This window comes from Nerophis ophidion, linkage group LG01, assembly GCF_033978795.1.
Source record: "Nerophis ophidion isolate RoL-2023_Sa linkage group LG01, RoL_Noph_v1.0, whole genome shotgun sequence".
Taxonomy (NCBI): Eukaryota; Metazoa; Chordata; class Actinopteri; order Syngnathiformes; family Syngnathidae; genus Nerophis; species Nerophis ophidion.
Window position 1 is genome coordinate 15,417,823 of NC_084611.1, and position 20,863 is coordinate 15,438,685.

Sequence of the window (20,863 nt, forward strand, 5' to 3'; positions counted from 1 at the left end):
ATATATATAAACACATTTATGTTCATTAAAATTGTGATGAACGTGTCATTTTGACGAACATATTTGATTATTACATTAATGAACATTTCACATTGAAGTTGAAGTTGTTCATCAATATTTTGACAAACAGGTCATATTTATGAACATAAATATAGTCATTATTATTTTGATGAAGATTTGTATGTTCAATATTTTGATGAACATTTCATTTTTATGAAGATATTTATGTTCATCAATATTTAAATGCACATTTCAGATTGATGAACATATTTATGTTGAATATTTCGATGAACATTTATTTTTTATGAAGATATTCATGTTCATCAATATTTAGATACGCATTTCAGATTGCTGAACATGTTTATGTTCATCAATATTTGGGTGAATATAATTATGTTCATCAATATTTTGATGAACATGTCATATTTATGAACATATTTATGTTCATTAATATTTTGATGAACATTTCATATTTATGAACATTTTTATGTTCATAAAAATCCTGATGAACATTTTGTATTAATGAACAAATATATGCTCATCAATTGATGAACATTTCAGTTGTGAACATATATGTTCATCAATATATTGATGAACATATTTATGTTCAATATTTTGATGAACATTTTATATTGATTAACATTAATGTCCATCGTTTTGACAAACATTTAATATTTATGTTCATTAAAATGTTGATAAACATTTCATATTTATAAACACATTTATGTTCATTAAAATTGTGCAGAACATGTCATAATGATGAACATATTTATGTTCATCAATATTCTGATTAACATTTTATATTAATGAACATTTCATATTGAAGATATTTATGTTCATCGATATTTTGATGAACAGGTCCATTAATATTTTGATGAAGATATTTATGTTCAATATTTAATTTTTATGAAGATATTTATGTTTATCAATATTTAGATGTGCATTTCAGATTGATTAACATCTATGTTCATTAATATTTGATGAACATTTCAGGTTTATGAACTTTTTTTCATGTTGACAGATATTTTTAGGAACATTTCATATTGATGAACATATTTATGTTGAACATTTCATTGTGATGAACATATTGATGTCTGTTGATAGTTTGATGAATATTTCACTTTCACTTTTGTTTTAAAGCAGCAATGCGGCAAAATAAGAATTATTCCCATTTTTTGTGGGGCCAAAAAAGACAAATTTAAGGTAGAAATTGATGTTGCTGATGACGTTCTAGAATCATTTTGCAGTTGAGAAGAAATATCAGACTCAAGGACTTCTTAAAGTCTGTTTGGAGCTACAATCATTCTAGTTTAAGTTGAGCAACAAGTCCTCCAAATCATATTTTCTGATGATTCCGCTTTTCATTCAAAGATCGGAACAAGTGCAAAGCCTGATGGGAAGTTATGATGTCATATTTGAAGGTGAACATCTTCATCTTCATCACTCGCGGCTTGTATTGCTTTCATGGAGCGTTCCACAAGAACAGCATGTTTGGACAGGAATATGAAGGGACAATGACAGATGGCGACTGGACAAACTAACTCTGGAGCGGAATGAGCCTGGTAGTGTGAAAGAGGAGTGGGTTCAAGTCCTCGGCGTGGACGGCGCGGTGCAACGAAGGCTCCGAGCGACTGCGTTCGATTTTGGGCAGCAGGTCCTGCACATGCTCAATCGATACCAGGATCTGATGGAGGTAGACGCCATGTCAATCATCATCATCGCTCGCCATGTCAGACATATTCATTATCATAATAATCATCATCATCACTTGCCAAGTCAGACATATTCATCATCATCTCTCCATGTCAGACATATTCATCATCATCATCATCATCACTTGCCATGTCAGAGATATTCATTATCATAATAATCATCATCACTTGCCAAGTCAGACATATTCATCATCATCATCATCATCATCACTTGCCATGTCAGAGATATTCATCATCATCATCACTCGCCATGTCCGACATATTCATCATCATCACCACTCGTCTTGTCAGACATATTCGTCATCACTCGCCATGTGAGACATATTCATCATTATCATCATCATCACTCGCCATGTCAGGGATAATTATCATCATATTGATCACTCGCCATGTCAGACATTCATCATCATCACGCGCCATGTCAGACATAGTCATCATCATCACTCACTATGTCAGACATTCATCATCATCGCTCGCCATGTCAGACATATTCATCATCATCACTCGCCATGTCTGAAAAATTCATCATCATCATCACTCTCCATGTGAGACATATTCATCATCATCACTCGCCATGTGAGACATATTCATCATCATCATCATCACCACTAGCCTTGTCAGACATATTCATCATCATCATCATCACTCGCCATGTCAAAGATAATTATCGTCATCATCATCACTCGCCATGTCAGAAATAATTATCATCATCATCATCACTCGCCATTTAAGACATTCATCATCATCATCACTTGCCATGTTAGACATAGTCATCGTCATCATCATCACTTGCCATGTCAGAGATAATTATCATCATCATCATCACTCGCCATGTAAGACATTCATCATCATCATCACTTGCCATGTCAGACATATTCATCGTCATCATCATCACTTGCCATGTCAGATATATTCATTATCATCATCATCATCATCATCACTCGCCATGTAAGACATATTCATCATCATCATCATCGTCACTCGCCAGGTCAGACATATTCATCATAATCATCATCAGTCGCCATGTCAGACATATTCATCATCATCATCATCATCGTCACTCGCCAGGTCAGACATATTCATCATCATCAGTCGCCATGTCAGACATATTCATCATCATCATCATCGTCACTCGCCATGTCAAAGATAATTATCGTCATATTCATCACTCGCCATGTCAGACATATTCATCATCATCACTCGCCATGTCAGAGATAATTATAATCATCATCATCACTTGCCATGTCAGACATAATCATCATCATCATCATCACTTGCCGTGTCAAAGATAATTATCGTCATATTCATCACTCGCCATGTCAGACATATTCATCATCATCACTCGCCATGTCAGAGATAATTATAATCATCATCATCACTTGCCATGTCAGACATAATCATCATCATCATCATCATCACTTGCCGTGTCAGACATATTCATCATCATCATCACTCGCCATGTAAGACATATTCATCATCATCATCGTCACTCGCCAGGTCAGACATATTCATCATCATCATCAGTCGCCATGTCAGACATATTCATCATCATCATCGTCACTCGCCATGTCAGACATATTCATCATCATCATCCTCATCGTCACTCGCCATGCCAGACATATTTATCATCATCACTTGCATTAAAAGAGCAGGCAATGTTCAAGTCCACGCCCGACAAACAGTAGAGGGGACACCAAGAATAAGGGTACCAGTCCCAAAATAAAGCCTTGACTTGAAATATGATCATTATTTGGTGAATTTCACCTTCAATAGTTGGTCATAAGACGGTGAAACATTGTATTCAAATAAACATTATAACCAAAGGCAACTATTCAAACAATGTATTACAATAACTCCCTTATTACCTTTAATTACACACAATAATGTATCATAACTCCAGTATTACCTTTAATTACACACAATTGTGTGTTATAATTCCCTTATTACCTTTAATTACACACAATTATGTATTAATAACTCCAGTATTACTTTTAATTGCACACAATTATGTGTAATAATTCCCTTATTACCTTTAATTACACACAATTATGAAATAAGAAGTCATTTATTACCTTAATTACACACAGTTATGTTATAATAACTCATTCATTACCTTCAATTACACACAATTATGTATTAATTACTCCCTTATTACCTTCAATTACACACAATTATGTATAAATAACTCCCTTATTTCCTTCAATTACACACAATTATGTTGTATAATTACTCCCTTATTACCTTCAATTACAGTTATGTTGTATAATAACTCCCTTATTACCTTAAATTACACAATTATGTTGTATAATAACTCCCTTATTACCTTGAATTACACACAATTATGTATAAATAACTCCCTTAAAATCTTCAACTACACACAATTATGTATTAATAACTCCCTCATTACCTTCAATTACACACCATTATGTTGTATAATAACTCCCTTAATACATTCAATTACTGTTATGTTGTATAATAACTCCCTTATTTCCTTTAATTATACACAATTATGTATTAATAACTCCCTTATTTAACCTTCAGTTACACACTACAGCAGACAATATCTAACGCAACAAAAATGTCATTTTAAACACAAAAAAAATTTCAAAATATATTGCCGGAGAAGGAGATGTTGAGTGAACAAGTGAGTGAGTGAATAAGTTAGGGAGAGAGTGAGCTACAAAGCGAGTGAGTATGTGAATGTGTGGGACAGAGTGAACAAGTGAATGAGTTAGTGTGAGAAAGCAAGTAAATGGATGAGTAAGTGAGTGAGAGGTTTTGTAGGACAATGAAAGAGTGAATGAATGAAAGTTAACCAGTAAACAAGCGTACAAGCAAGTGCGTGAGAGAATCAGTGAGTTAGTGAAAGAGTGAATTAATTAGTGAGTTAGTAAGAGAATGAGAACAATTGAATGAGTTAGTGAGAGAGTGGATGAGCTAATAAGAGTCAAAGACTGTGTGAAAGAGTGACTGGGCGAGTGAATGAGTTAGTCAGTGAGTTGCTAAGAGTGAGTGAGTGAGTGAAAAAAGGAATGAGTGAGAGTCAAAGACTGTGAGAGAGTGAGTGAGCGAGTGAGTGAATAAGTTAGTGAGAGAAGTAGGGAAGATTGAGAGTAAGTGAGCGAGCGTGCAAGTGTGTAAGAGAGTAAGTTAGTGAACGAGTTAATTGTAAAAGAGTTTGAGAGGGTGACTGAGAGAGTGAATGAGTTAGTGAGTGTGAATGCGCTGATAAGAGTGTAAATGAGTTGGTGAGAATGTGTGAGAGTGAGAGACTGAGTGAGCAAGTGAACAAGTTGGTGAAAGAATGAATGAGTTAGTGAGAAAGTGAATGAGTTAATAAGAGTCAAAGACTGTGTGAAAGAGTGACTGAGCGAGTGAACGAGTTAGTCAGAGTGAGTGAGTGAGTGAAAAAATGAATGGGTGAGTGAAAAAATGAATGAGTGAGAATCAAAGACTGTGTGAGAGTGAGTGAGCAAGTGAGTGAGTGAATAAGTTAGTGAAAGATTGAAAGAGTGACTGAGCGAGTGAATGAGTTAGTAAGAGTCTAAGACTGTGTGAAAGAGTGACAGAGTGAGTGAATGAGTTAGTCAGAGTGAGTTGCTAAGAGTGAGTGAATGAAAACAATGAGTGAGAGTCGAAGACTGTGTGAGAGTGAGTGAGCGAGTGCATAAGTTACTGAAATAATGGAAGAGTGACTGAGCGAGTGAATGAGTTAATAAGAGTCAAAGACTGTGAAAGAGTGACTGAGCGTGTGAACGAGTTAGTCAAAGTGAGTTGCTAAGAGTGAGTGAAAAAATTAATGAGTGAGAGTCAAAGACTGTGTGAGAGTGAGTGAGTGAATAAGTCAGTGAGAGAAGAAGTAGGGAAGACAGAGTAAGTGAGCGAGTTAATGACTGAGTAAGTGAGTGAGTGAGCGTGGATGAGTTGGTGAGTGTGAATTAGTTGGTGAGTGAGAGACTGAGTGAGCAAGTGAACAAGTTACTGAAAGAATGAATGAGTTAGTAAGAGAGTGTGTATGTGTGTTTGTGAGTGAACAAGTTAGTGAGAGAGTGAGTGTGTGAGTGAACGAGTAAGTAAGAGTGAGAGAGCGCGCTGGTAAATAAGCAAGCGAGCGAGCAATGTTTGCACTGAAAGACTACAAAATATAATGTGTTCACACTACTTGTGAAGAAAATGTAATCATGAAATGGACGTTTAGAAGAAAAAGTGCAAAAAAGTATGGGTCCGATACCAATAGCCACCATAGCAGAGATCATGTGGATATTTCCACCCTATCTCCCACTGGCTGACTAACGTCCACATAAGCAGTTGCCAACAGGAGCAAAACAACATTTCCCTGTGAAAGTGGAAGTGACGCGGGTAAAGTGACAAGGTGTTACCTGGGGGAACAAAGGTCTCTCGTCACGTTTGAACTTGAGACAGTCGACGATGAGCCTCTTCATGGACTTGGGTAAGGTGCTGTTCAGTTTGCTGAGGTCCGGTGACAGGTAGCCACGCCCCACCATGAAAATGATCTGGAAGTCAAGCATGACAAATGAACATTCATAGATTGGCTTGATGAGAGTGAATAATCTCTCAGCAATTTTGCACCCAGGGACCCCAAAAGGTGAAAAAAATTTCTTTAAAAAATGTCATACAGTTTTTTTTTTAATTCAACCCTTAAAAACTCTAAATCAACTTCAGTTCTGTCAATATAAAATATTATTTTTTGTAATGTTTTGTACCCTTTTTGTCAAAAGCCCTTTTTTAAAGAAAAAAAGTGGCAAACACACAAAATGTGAAATATTTTTCTCCCTAAAATATTTGAAATACATTTTAATTCATTATTAGTTTTGGAGCAATGACAGTTAAAAAAAAAAAAATACAAAAATGATCGGGGATCAAAGAGGGCCACACGTTGTTTTACTTTCAACACTTAAGTCTTTAGATCAACTTCAGACCCAGGTTAATATTATTTGTGTTTTATGCTATATTGTTAAAGTGGAATATTTTCGTCTTTGTTAGACATATTTTCCCTTGACGACGAGGAAGGAAAACCGAAGGAAGATAGACAGACAGACAGACAGACGGACCATTATTGATTCCTTCAGGAGAGTTCCCTCAAGAACATTAAAATTCCAGCAGCAGTGTACGGAATTGGGGCTAATGGGGCTATAAATGGAAACAAAATAGAAAAAATATTAGAATAAGAATAAAAATAAAAAGCAACAATGAGCATAAAAATATATCAATCAATCAATCAATGTTTACTTATATAGCCCTAAATCACTAGTGTCTCAAAGGGCTGCACAAACCACAACACAAACCACTACGACATCCTCGGTAGGCCCATATAAGGGCAAGGAACATAAGTAACATAAGAATATTACAAGAGAAACTAGGCAGTAGTGACCATGTTATGAAAGAGTAAAGTTGACTAAAACGATGTCAAAACGATGTGACAATTTGTGGCAACCAATTAAAATGAAACACAAATGTTGACAGAGAAGAAATCCTATCATATTCAATTGTTCTTTAGTCGGAAAACAAGACAACATGTCTTCTACATTCTACAGACGCACTACAGCTTTGCCACGGTAGACAACAAAACATCTTGTAAACCCTCTGTATCCATTTTCTCCGGTGAAAACACTTCAAACTTCAAGCGCCATCTGCAGGCAATTCCACTCAACACTCAGTAGGCCGAAGAGAATATTTCCAAATGACTTATACTGTACAGAATTACGTGTCTGTGGATGTTGTCATTCATCAGGTCATTGTTTTCTCAGGGCATTCAAACAATGTCAACTGCACTCATGCTCATAGACTTGGATTGGTCAGATCTAGTCTTAGGCCAGGATTACTCAGGACCTTCGTATTGTGAGGCAGATGCACTAACCCCTGTTCCACCGTGCTGCCCTATTTAAGCCTTGCTTTTTCAATATTCATTGCAAAACTTGTTTGGGTCCCTATTAAAAAGTTAATTTGCTTAACCTTGGCCCGCGGCTTTGTTCAGTTTTACATTTCGGCACACTCTGTATTTGAGTTTGACACCCCTGCCATAAGAGAAGCAAACGCGCGATTGCAGCTATTTCAGTTACAACACATCTAAAAACAGCAACATTTGACGATTGAGCGACTGTTTTGGATAAGGCCTGGAAGAATGATCGCCTGGTAGGATATGTTTGTCACCAAGTGTGTTGTACCAGAGGAACGGCAAGAGAACTTTCGAATGTTCAGGTCAGTTGTGATTCTACTTAGTGAAAAACATTGTCCATTTGTCGAAAGGGAGACAACGACAGACTACGAAAAACAGCTAATACTAGTTATTGTCCGCAATGTATGTTCTGGGTATCACACCATCTTATCCGTCTTGTCTTTTACCAAAGAAACAAGGAAGTCACAATCTTCGTTCAATGAATGTTCTGCATTTTGCCGTCCCCAAAGTAAGAACTGAATTGGGCAAGAAAGCATTTAGGTTTTCAGCACCGAAGGCTTGGAATAACCGACAGTCTAATCTTCAACTTCAAACCCTTGTTAAATAATAAGGAGTTTAAAGCGTCTGTGAAAGGATTGCAGTCAACCTTGTCTGTATGCACTTGTGTTATGTGAGCAAGTTTTAATGCTGTAAATTTGATGTTTTATGTGTTGTTTACTGTTTTTAATTCACAGTACAAATAAGAACAACATTTTGTTGCAATAGCTCGTGGTAGTGCAGGATAAAAGAGTAATAAGGTGCAGATATAAATAGATGGATTGCTGTCCAGATAAATATATTCCACTTATTGCATATGCATCCACGTTTATGGATGTATGTTATACTGTCTTTATATTCCACCGAGTTAATCCCTTTTTGGGGGGAATTGAGGGCATTATTATGATGCTTTCAAAAGTCTTATGGCTTGAGGGAAGAAGCGGTTACAGAACCTGGAGGTTCTGCTACGGAGGCTGCGGAACTTCTTTCTATTGTAATGTTTATATCATTTACATTTTATTGTAACATATATTTAATCATATTTTTTATACTATTTTTTTAACTGGTGTTTTGAGTTATTCTGCAGTGTGGACGCCTCAAAGGTGGCGTTTTTACTCAAACCCCTCAGTGTCATGTTATGTTTAGTTTTTGCTTTGTTGTTGTTAATGGTGCTGTGTGGGTTCCCTTTTCTATTTTTGTTGTTGTACAGCACTTTGTTTGCAGCTTGCCTGTGTATGGAAAGTGCGATATAAAATACAATTTAGTTTGGCTATATTCACATAATATTCAAATGCACGTGTAAATACTAAGTTATGCAGAGTTGATTTATTACGTTATACAGTAATTGTAATAAAAGTGGCATCAAGACAACTTCCAAGAGGTGTTTTTCTTCATACTTTAGCCGAATTAATTGAGGAATTCAGTCAACTAAAATACAGATGACTGAAATATATCTTTGTCCAAAGATTACTACTAAAACTAAATTAAAAAAGGCAGTCAAAATGAACCCTGGTCGCCCCACAGTAACAATATTCACTATATTTACCACTGTCTGTGCGAGCTGTACACAAACTTCTTCACGTTATAGTGGAGTGTGAATATAAAAGACATAGGGAGTGTTGTTCACCTGGTCTCTGTTGTTGATGTTGGAGTAAGGCAGAGTCCCGGACATCAGCTCAAACAGCACCACTCCATAGCCGTACACGTCAGACTGGAAGGTGTAGGGGTTTCTTTCCTGCATTCGGATCACCTCAGGGGCCTTGGGACACATGGAAGACACAAAACTAAGTAATAAGCAAGTGACATTTTTTTGTTGTTTTTACAGCAAACACAATAACATGATTTGATGCCCATAAGAATGACGACTGTGGACATGAGCAGTTGTCAGAAGACGTACAAATAGTGGACGAAAATAAAGGATGATGCCTTTATTTTCCTTCAATTAGGATAGTTTTTCTTACATTCTTGTGTATGTATTTGTTGTATAGGGGGGTCCAGATCAGGTATTTATATCGGTCAACTATCAGCAAAACAACCAGCATGGATAATATGTGCTTTACTTGTGTGATGTCATGTGCGATACAAGCAGTCTTGCGGAGTGTTTACTTGTGTGTGATGTCATGTGCGACACAAGCAGTCCTGCAAGGTGTTGTGTGTAATATCATGTGCGATACTAGCAGTCCTGAAAAGTGTTTGCGTGTGTGATATCATGTGTGGAACAAGCATCCATGCAGCGTATTTACTTGTGTGTGATATCATGTGATACAAGCTGTCCTGCAGAGTTTTTACTTGTGTGCTATCATGTGCGATACAAGCAGTCATGCCACATGTTTACTTGTGTGTGATGTCATGTGCAATACAAGCAGTCCTGCGGCGTGTTTACTTGTGTGTGACATCATGCGTGGTACAAGCAGTCCTGCGGAGTGTTTACTTGTGTTTAATGTCATGTGCGACACACGCAGTCCTGCAAGGTGTTGTGTGTGATATCATGTGCGATACTAGCAGTCCTGAGAATTGTTTGCATGTGTGATATGTGCAATACAAGCATTCATGCAATGTATTTACTTGTGTGTGATATCATGTGCGATACAAGCATCCATGCAGCGTATTTACTTGTGTGTGATACAAGCTCTCCTGCAGTGTTTACTTGTGTGATATCATGTGCGATACAAGCAGTCATGCCACATGTTTACTTGTGTGTGATGTAATGTGCAATACAAGCAGTCTTGCAGAGTGTTTACTTGTGTGCTATCATGCGCGACACAAGCAGTCCTGCAAGGTGTTATGTGTGATATCATGTGCGATACTGGCAGTCCTAAGAAGTGTTTGGGTGTGTGATATCATGTGCGATACAAGCAGTCCTGCAAGGTGTTTACGTGTGTGTGCATTTATGTGAGATACAAGCTGTCCTGCAGAGTGTTTACTTGTGTGATATCATGTGCGATACAAGCAGTTCTACCAAGTGTTTACTTGTGTGTGATGTAATGTGCGATACAAGCAGTTCTACCAAGTGTTTACTTGTGTGTGATGTCATGTGCGATACAAGCAGCCCTGCGGAGCGTTTACTTGTAATATCATGTGGAATACAAGCAGTCTTGCAGAGTGTTTACTTGTGTGTGATATCATGTGCGATACAAGCAGTCCTGCAAGGCTTTTACTTGTGCAGCCAGTAAACATCTAAATGTCCTTCCATAAGCACACAATTTGTTCTGTTTTACTTAAATAATTTACAAAAGGTAAACATGCTAGGCTATATAGGCTACTGGGAGCTAGCAGCTACACAACATCTAAGCACACAAGTTAGACATAGGTAATAATCATTCAACAATAAAAGGTGACACTAGTCAATATAAACAAGTATTGAAAAATTATAGTTACATATTGCTTCCCCCTACAAAGTCTCCAAGGAAGAAATAGAAAGTATCCAGGACCAAATGTGTCCGTTCATTCAACTTACTGCATAATGAATTATTGTGACCTCTGGATGTTGCCCAAAAAAAACAATTACCACTCCACTTCAACTAAAAGACAGCATAAGCCCATTCCACACGGTAAATAGTACGTTATTGTTTTTCATAGCTACCATTGTTTTCGGTTTGACTCATTTCACAAACCTTTTCTACATCACAAATTACTGAATAAGTTATTTTATTTTGAACTGCCATTTATTTGACTGTTTTTAGGTAATAGTTTTCATTTGATCACCCAATCTCATTTGATTGGGTGGCATAGAGTTGGTAGAGTGGCCGTGCCAGTAACTTGAGGGTTGCAGGTTCGATTCCCGCTTCTGCCATCCTAGTCACTACCGTTGTGTCCTTGGGCAAGACACTTTACCCACCTGCTCCCAGTGCCACCCACACTGGTTTAAAATCTAACTTAGATATTGGGTTTCACTATGTGAAGCGCTTTGAGTCACTAGAGAAAAGCGCTATATAAAAATATAATTCACATTATATATATATATATATATATATATATATGTATTACGGGTCTACTGATAATGTGACCAAATCTGCCTCACCTTTTCTCCTCCAAACATATTGGGTATTGTGGCCAAACGGCCTAATTTTAGTTTTATCTGATCATGGAACTTTCCTCTCGAAGGTCTTATCTTTGTCCATGCGATCAGCAGCAAACTTTAGACAATCCTTAAGATGTTTCTTCTGGAGCAAGGGCTTTCTTCTTGCATGGTAGCCTTTCCATGGCGATGCAAAACACGCTTGACTGTGGACACTGACACCTGTGTTCTAGCAATTTTCCAATTCATTGCAGACCGGCTTTTTGGTGGTTTTCGGTTGACTCTTGATCATCTCAGCAGCAGGTGATAGATTGCATTTTCTTCCTGATCGTGGCAGTGACAAAATTGTGCCATGCACTTTATACTTACGAACAATTGTCAGCACAGTTTATCTTGGGACCTTAAGCTGCTTTGAAATGGCTCCAAGTGACTTTCCTGACTTGTTCAAGTCAATGATTTGTTTTTTCCAGATCTGTGCTGAGTTCCTTGGATTTTCCCATTGTCGTGTTTGTAACCGAGTCTTATGACCGCATCATATGAGCCCTATTGAAATGGGCTCAGAGAAGTTAACAGGTGTCGTCAATCATAATCACTCACGCTTGGCATGTCAGAAAACCAACTAATTTAGCTGAACTCCACCAACTTTGTCAAGAGGAGTGGTCAAAAATTCAACCAGAAGCTTGTGGATGGCTACCAAAAGCGCCTTATTGCAGTGAAACTTGCCAAGGGACATGTAACCAAATATGAACATCGCTGTATGTATACTTTTGACCCAGCAGATTTGGTCACATGTTCAGTAGACCCATAATAAATTCATAAAAGAACCAAACCTCATGAATGTTTTTTGTGACCAACAAATATGCGCTCCAATCTCTCCATCACAAAAAAATAAGAGTTGTAGAAATGATTGGAAACTCAAGACAGCCATGACATTATGTTTCTATTCAAGTGTATGTAAACTTTGGACCACGACTGTACATATATAACCTTTGTCTCAAATGTTTTAGTCTGTCCAAGGCCTTTGCTTTTTTATATTGTACTTTGTTTTTCAACTGTGGTTGTTTTTAAAGGGCTTTATGGATAACGTTGGCGTGGTATTGCAAGTGTGTATGATACCTGTGGATATCGTATGGGCTCAATACTCAATATTCGAATCATGCTTGAAGTGAACATGTTGTATCACTCACCCCTGATATTTCCTACTCGTACCTAACAAAGCTGCTGTGCTCATTTGGTTGTACGTCCTGACCACTATGACAACCGTTAGGTGCTTTTATCTCAACGGTATCGGGAAGACACCTTAATATTTGTTTCTTCCTATACTGTATGTACTGTTATACTATTTGATATTGCACTGGTACTGTATTTCTACTTGTACTGATACTTCTACCATAACTACTGTGACTTATTGTGCAACTTAATTGTCTTGTAATTGAGGTACATCAGAGCTATTCAATTTTTTGTATATAGTGTATTAGATTCTGCAACCAGTGTTTGGATCCCACTGTACGCAATATTTGAAACTTGAAGTCATGTTTTGTAATTAGACACGTTAATGATACAAGACACAAACGCAGTCACGAGCGGGTCGGGCTCACCATCCAGAGGATGGAGCCGCTGGGTTGCTCCACCCGCTGGGAGCCAGTCCAGCGTGACTTGACTGTGGCCAGGCCAAAGTCTCCGATCTTCACCGTCCAGCCTTCATGGAGGAAAATATCTAGGACATCATTTCAGGAAACATGGAGGCGTAAAACCATAACACATTGCATAATAAATGTTCCAATTCTAGTGATTGTTTACTAGAACTGGGCGATAAAACGATATCAACTTTTATCACCGTAAGACACGTAATCCATATCAACACAAAGTGGTTTCCATAAAATGTTTAATATGTACATTTTTCTCCTCGTCATAAGGAAGCAGAAGTGTGGAAGCAAGGTTGGTTGCATGAACAAAGGCACTCGCTCTCTGGTCACCGACCAACGCAAAAAGTGATCACTGATCAGTGGGCGTGACACGCTGACGGCCAATCAGGTGACAGTATTAACTACCCTGTCCTTGAGCAAGACACTTCACCCTTGCTCCTGATGGGTCGTAGTTAGGGCCTTGCATGGCAGCTCCCGCCATCAATCAGTGTGTGTGAATGGGTGAATGTGGAAATAGTGTGAAGGCGCTTTGGGTACCTTGAAGGTAGAAAAGCGCTATACAAGTACAACCCATTTACCATGTTTGGTTGATTCTTTGCATGGAGCGAGAAGAGAACGTCAAGATGAAGAAATTGTGGATAAAAGAGGAAAAGTCTGTTTTTTGAAGTTTCCCAAAGGGACCATAGTCAGACCAATGTGGTCTTTAAATGTAAGGCACGCCCGCTAATAGCACACTCACCCTTTAGAGCAGTGGTTCTCAACCTTTTTTCAGTGATGTACCCCCTGTGAACATTTTTTAATTCAAGTACCCCCTAAGCAAAACAAAGCATTTTTGGTTGAAAAAAAAGAGATAAAGAAGTAAAATACAGCACTATGTCATCAGTTTCTGATTTATTAAATTGTATAACAGTGCAAAATATTGCTAATTTGTAGTGGTCTTTCTTGAACTATTTGGGAAAAAAAAGATATAAAAATAACTAAAAACTTGTTGAAAAATAAACAGGTGATTCAATTAAAGATTTCTACACATAGAAGTAATCATCAACTTAAAGTGCCCTCTTTGGGGATTGTAATAGAGATCCATCTGGATTCATCAACTTAATTCTAAACATTTCTTCAAAAAAAAAAAGCAATCTTTAACATCAATATTTATGGAACATGTCCACAAAAAATTTTAGCAGTCAACACTGACTATTGCATTGTTGTATTAGTTTTTCATAGTTTATGAACATACATTTATATTTTGTTTAAGTATTATTCAATAAATATATTTATAAAGGATTTTTGAATTGTTGTTTATTTTTAGAATATTTAATAAAAAAATCTCACGTACCCCTTGGCATACCTTCAAGTATCCCCAGGGGTACGCGTACCCCCATTTGAGAACCACTGCTTTAGAGCACAGCTCGAAAACCTGCAGAAAATACTTTCTCTATGTATTAGGGGTGTAACGGTACACAAAAAATTTCGGTTCGGTATGTACCTCGGTTTAGAGGTCATGGTTTGGTTCATTTTCGGTACAGTAAGAAAACAACAAAATATAAATTTTTGGGTTATTTATTTACCAAATTTGCAAAATCTTCCACCAAAAATATTTTTCTTAATGGAATATTTGATGTGAGGTAATGGGAACCTTGGATAGGTCAATAATTCATAATAACATTGATTTTGATTCGATATTATGTTTTGAGCAATGACAGTTTGAAAGAAAAAAAAAATAGCTTTGTTTTGTTAGTCAACATTGCAACTTTTTCTAAATTACATTTAACTATAAAAAATTTTTATTTCACTTTTGTAATGTTTTTGTTTATTTTAATAGTATTTTTAGAATGTGCCGTGGGCCTTTAAAACATTAGCTGTGGGACGCAAATAGCCTTCGGGGCACACTTTTGACACCCCTGATTATAAAAAATTAAGAGCCTGGCGACGCATGCGTGTTTATCATAACTTTCTTGCTCTCTCAGTCTCTGCCCCTCCCTCACGAATGCTGCTGCTTTTTTAACCCCTTTTTAACCACGAACGTACATTGAAAATGCACGCAACCTTAACTTAAAATGCCGGACATTTGAGGCATTTAAGAAACTCCACCCGGACAGTCGTGCAAAAGAGGAGGTATGGTCAGTGTATCGTAGCCCAGTCGCTGCTAGCATGCCTTGTGTTGTGCCTCGGTGTGCAATGTTTACACAACGTGCGGTACGCTACTTAAAATGTCCGTGTGGAATCTCGTTCGGTACACCTCCGAACCGAACCGAAACCCCCGTACCGAAACGCGTACCGTTACACCCCTACTGTGTATAAATGTTCACACTATTCTCCTACACTTTATGAAGCGTTCCTTCCATATTCCTTAATTTGAAGAGCTTATTGTTAATAGTTTGTTTACATGCTGGTGTTGACACATAAATTCTGCCTTGATAGCCGAGGGATTATAATCACAAGAAGGTTGCATTTACAATAAATTTCCAATGTAATACATTTTTCTCTTGATCCTTATTTTCCAAAGGTCAGAAAAAATCATTCTCGATCCCGACCGATATAAAAACACTAGAGTATTCAACCATACGGCCTAACCCTGTTGTCAGTGACTCAAATGAACAATCCATGTCTGTGGTGAGATGTAACGGGACAACATGACTGCTTGAATATTTTAAGTGTCCAGAAGCAAAGATTAATTTCTCCATCTTAGTAATGTCACACTGGACAGGGAAAGGATACTGTTGGACTTCAGGTCGCGATGAATGATGTTCTTTGCATGAAGATAACTGAAACAGAAGGAAATATGAAATATCTTTTTGACAGATCAGCTGATACAAAATGACTTAAATTCACTTCATTTACGTTACTTATTCATGTTTGTTTATTTTAATTATATTCTGTGTCCATGCGGTCCTTGTTTTTAAGGCAGTTAAAACTTTAAAGTGTGTATTCCTGTAATATTAAACTTTCTATTATTTTATATATAGCTCCACATTTTTTTTTGCAATGTTTTTTGTTGAATCACGCTCTATGCTTGTTTCATATTGTACTAATTGCATTGTTAACCATGTAAGGCATTTGGTGAGCTCTCTGTGAGAAGTGCTACATAAATAAAATGTACTTCCGTATCACGATGTGCCGAGGTTATGAACATGCGCCATCAATTTTGTTAAAAACCTAGTTCTTATAGCAAAACCACAAAATGTGCTACATTTTCCTCCCAAAAATATTTCACAGTGAAATATTTGTTGGGAGGTAATTTTAGCCTTTAAAAATGTCAATAGTTCATAACATTGATTTTAATGTATTACTTTTTGAGCAAATAGTTAGAAAAAAATTTAACATTCCACCAAAATTCTCAGTAATCCAAAATAAACATATATTTTGTTAATATATCTGTCAATTATAGATATTCATGTTTTTTTTTTGTTCAATGCCCTTTTTGTCAAAGACAATTTTATGGCAAACACAGAATATGCAATACTTTCCCCATAAATATTTTAAAGGGGAATATTTGATGTGGAATTATTTAGGCCTTGAATAGGTCAATAATTCATCACAACATTGATTGATTTATTTATTTTTTTGAGCAAAGACAATAAAAAAAAAGACAATCCCATTAAAATGATCAGGGATTGTGTTAAACATGAATCAGATCATTATTATTACACATTTTTTTTTACATTCAACACTTTTTCCAGATCAACTTCAGATCTGTCAATTACAAATTTTGCATTTTGTGTGGTTTTTTGGTTTTATGCCCTTTTTTCCCCCCAAAGAAAACAGTTTATTTAAGGCAAACACACTAAATATGTAATATTTTCCAGCTAAAATATTTCAAAGTGCAATATTTGATGTGGAATTATTTAGGCCTTGAATGGGTCAATAATTCATCACAAGATTGATTTTATTATAATTTTTTGAGCCGGGACAATGAAAAAGAAAGACAATCCCATAAAAATGATCTGGGAGTGTGTTAAAAATAAATTAAATTACATTAATATATATATTTTTTTTTTTACTTTAAACTCTTTTCTTATATCTACTTCAGATATGTCAATTACAAATTTTACATTTTTTATTTTTTTTAATACATTTTTTTAAATTAAAAAAAAAGTTTATTTATGGCAAAAACACAAAATATACAATATTTTCCAGCTAAAATTCTAAAATCATTTCATTACATCGATTTTTATTTATTAATTTTTGAGCAAGGACAATTCAAAGAAAAAGACAATCCCATTAAAATGACCAGGGAGTGTGTTAAAAATAAATCAGATGATTTTTTTCTTTTACTTTCAACATTTTTTCCAAATCAACTTGAGACCTGTGGATTATTGATATAATTTTTAATCTTTGTTTTTGTTTTATGCCCTTTTTCTCAAAGACATACAAAATATGCAATATTTTCCAGCTAAAATATTTCAAAGTGGAATATTTGATGTGAAATTATTGAGGCCTTGAATAGGTCATCACAAAGTTTGATTTAGTATTTTTTTTTTTTAGCAAAAACAAACACAAAAAGACAATCCCACTTAAAGTATGAGCTACATAAATAGATCCCTCAACATTGCAACTTTTTTCCTTACTCCTTCCATTTAGAATATAAAAAGTATTCATAGAATGTGTGTGGACAGCTGTGACATGCAGTAATCCACGGGTACTCACTCCATCCCCTGAGCCGTCTGTCTGGCCACGTCGATGCGCCTCATGGTTTCAAACTTGGTTTCGGAGACGTGCAGGTGTCGATACAGGCTGCTGCCTTCACACCACTGCGTGATGATAGCAAAGTTGGGCTTGGTCATGTAGCCCATGAACAGCAGGATGTTGACGTGGCGAGTTTTCCTGCAGGCACATGAACACGGTCACACGCAGACATTGGAGGCCTTCCATCCATCCCTCTTCTCCGACATAGCGCGGTCATCTGAGCACAGCAAGTACTAACACCTCCGAGCATGTTAGCGCCAGTTTGTTACATCCAAATGAATGTTTCTTATTAAGACCAGAGACACATTCTGTCCGGCTACAAGGCAAACAGTACTCGCTCCAGATCGCAGCGTCTAAGTTTGTGGTCAAAAGCTTGCATTTTGGGTAGGTGAATGTTCAATTGTAGTCAGAGAAAAGCGGCATGTTTTCCTGTAACAATCTTGTCCAAAGTCATAAAATTAGAATACCATGTACAAGTCCATCCATGTCAATTGTTGAAATGTGAAACTAATCTGTGATATTAACTCCTTACATGCAAAGTGAGATATATCAAGCCTTTGTTATCATTTTGATTATCTTGGCTTTCATTTTTTTAAACCTGACATTTTCAATTCTAAGTTTTATAAACTGTAAGCCACACTCATAACAAGTGAAGTGAATTATATTTATATAGCGCTTTTCTCTAGTGACTCAAAGCGCTTTTACATAGTGAAACCCAATATCTAAGTTACATTTAAACCAGTGTGGGTGGCACTGGGAGCAGGTGGGTAAAGTGTCTTGCCCAAGGACACAACGGCAGTGACTAAGATGGCGGAAGCGGGAATCGAACCTGCAACCCTCAAGTTGCTGACAGGGCCGCTCTACCAACCGAGCTATGCCGCCCCAATAACAATTCTAACCAATAAAAGGCTTGACATATCTCACTTTGCATGTACGTAGTTAACACCACATGATAATAAATGTTACTCTCTTGTGTAATTTCCACATAATTTACCGTTTTTAATTGTACAGAAGAAAATGTACAAACAGTACATTTTTTTCTTCTATGCTACCTCAATCATGGTACCTCTAAAACCAGGGTTGTCCTGCAATATTTTAGTACCTGTACCAAAATGTATCTCGATACTTTTCGGTACTTTTCTAAATAAAAGGGGGACCACAAAAATTGGTATTATGTAAAAAAAATTTAAAAAATCTTACGGTACATTAAACATACGTTTCTTATTCAATCCAATCCATTTTATTTGTATAGCACATTTAAACAACATAAATGTTTCCAAAGTGCTGCACAACAATATTAAAAACATTATTCAAATTGTATTCTTAGCTCCACCAATAACTGAATGAAAAATAAAACCTATATAAAAATAAATGTGATTAAAAACGATTTTTAAGGGTAAAACGAATTAAAACAATAAATAGAAATCAAAATAAAAAAAAACACACTAAAACACAGAGGACCACACAACTCACGTAGTCTTAAAAGCCAAAGAAGACGAGACTTAAAACATGTCGGGGCAGAGTGTTCCAGAGCTTAGGGCCGACCACAGAGAAGGCCCTGTCTCCCCTGGTTTTAAGTCTTATTGTCATTGAAGAACAACTTTGTCCTTAAATAAATTAGTGAACTTACTAGACAACTTGTATTCTAGTAGTAAGTAAGCAATCAAAGGCTCCTAATTAGTCTGCTGACATATGCTGTAACATGTTATTTATGATTCTATTATTTTCTCAACATTATAAAGGACAAATTGTAAAATTGATTATTAATCTACTTGTTCATTTACTGTTAATATCTGCTTACTTCCTGTTTCAACATGTTCGATCTACACTTCTGTTAAAATGTAATTGTGGAGGGGGGTGTGGCCTGCGGGCCTGTAGCATGGCGGGGTGTGCCAGGACCGGCCCCACATTGGGCGCCAAATTGTGGAAGCCCTCTTCCAGTGGGTCCTCCTGACCACCAAGCATTTTGAGGCGAGCCTGTTTCACGCTTACAATATACCGTATTTTTCAGACTATAAGTCACAGTTTTTTTCATAGTTTGGCCGGGGGTGCGACTTATACTCAGGAGCGACTTATGTGTGAAATTATTAACACATTACCGTAAAATATCAAATAATATTATTTAGCTCATTCACGTAAGAGACTAGACGTATGAGATTTCATGGGATTTAGCAATTAGGAATGACAGATTCTTTGGTAAACGTATAGCATGTTCTATATGTTATAGTTATTTGAATGACTCTTACCATAATATGTTACGTTAACATACCAGGCACCTTCTCAGTTGGTTATTTATGCGTCATATAAAGTACACTTATTCAGCCTGTTGTTCAATATTTTTTATTTATTTCAAATTGCCTTTCAAATGTCTATTCATGGTGTTGGGTTTTATCAAATAAATTTCCCCCCAAAATGCGACTTTTATATGTTTTTTTCTTCTTTATTATGCATTTTCGGCAGGTGCGACTTATACTCCGGAGCGGCTTATACTCCGAAAAATCCATCCATCCATCCATTTTCTACCGCTTATTCCCTTTTTGGGGTCGCGGGGGGCGCTGGCGCCCAACTCAGCTACAATCGGGCGGAAGGCAGGGAACACCCTGGACAAGTCGCCACCTCATCGCAGACTCCGAAAAATACGCTACTTTTTATTTTTCCAAATAATGTTCTCAGGCTGCTTTTCAGCAGTTGTCTGTGTGTCTCTTGATTTGCTCCAGCTCCACTCCCGCCTCTCCTCCTGGCTGCTGTTTATACAGAGCGACAGGTGATTAGATAAGGCCCAGGTGGGCCATCTATGCACCTGTCGCTGACTTCGAGGCCGGTCCTGGCACACCCCGCCTTGCTGCAGGGC

General features: G+C 36.9%; 1 protein-coding gene across 2 annotated transcripts in view; it reads right to left on the reverse strand.

The window, feature by feature from the left end:
* Positions 1 to 20,863, reverse strand: part of araf (A-Raf proto-oncogene, serine/threonine kinase) — a 56,808-nt gene that overhangs the window by 4,221 nt on the left and 31,724 nt on the right. For both annotated transcript variants that reach the window (XM_061897124.1, XM_061897114.1), the window contains exons 11-16: positions 17,974 to 18,150; positions 16,045 to 16,091; positions 13,282 to 13,400; positions 9,293 to 9,424; positions 6,092 to 6,226; positions 1 to 1,684 (exon numbers count right to left, since the gene is read on the reverse strand). The exon at positions 1 to 1,684 is cut by the window's left edge and continues 4,221 nt beyond it. In XM_061897124.1, coding sequence (XP_061753108.1) covers positions 1,538 to 1,684; positions 6,092 to 6,226; positions 9,293 to 9,424; positions 13,282 to 13,400; positions 16,045 to 16,091; positions 17,974 to 18,150 — 757 coding nt within the window. In that variant the 3' untranslated portion in view covers positions 1 to 1,537. The remainder of the gene's footprint in view (positions 1,685 to 6,091; positions 6,227 to 9,292; positions 9,425 to 13,281; positions 13,401 to 16,044; positions 16,092 to 17,973; positions 18,151 to 20,863) is intronic.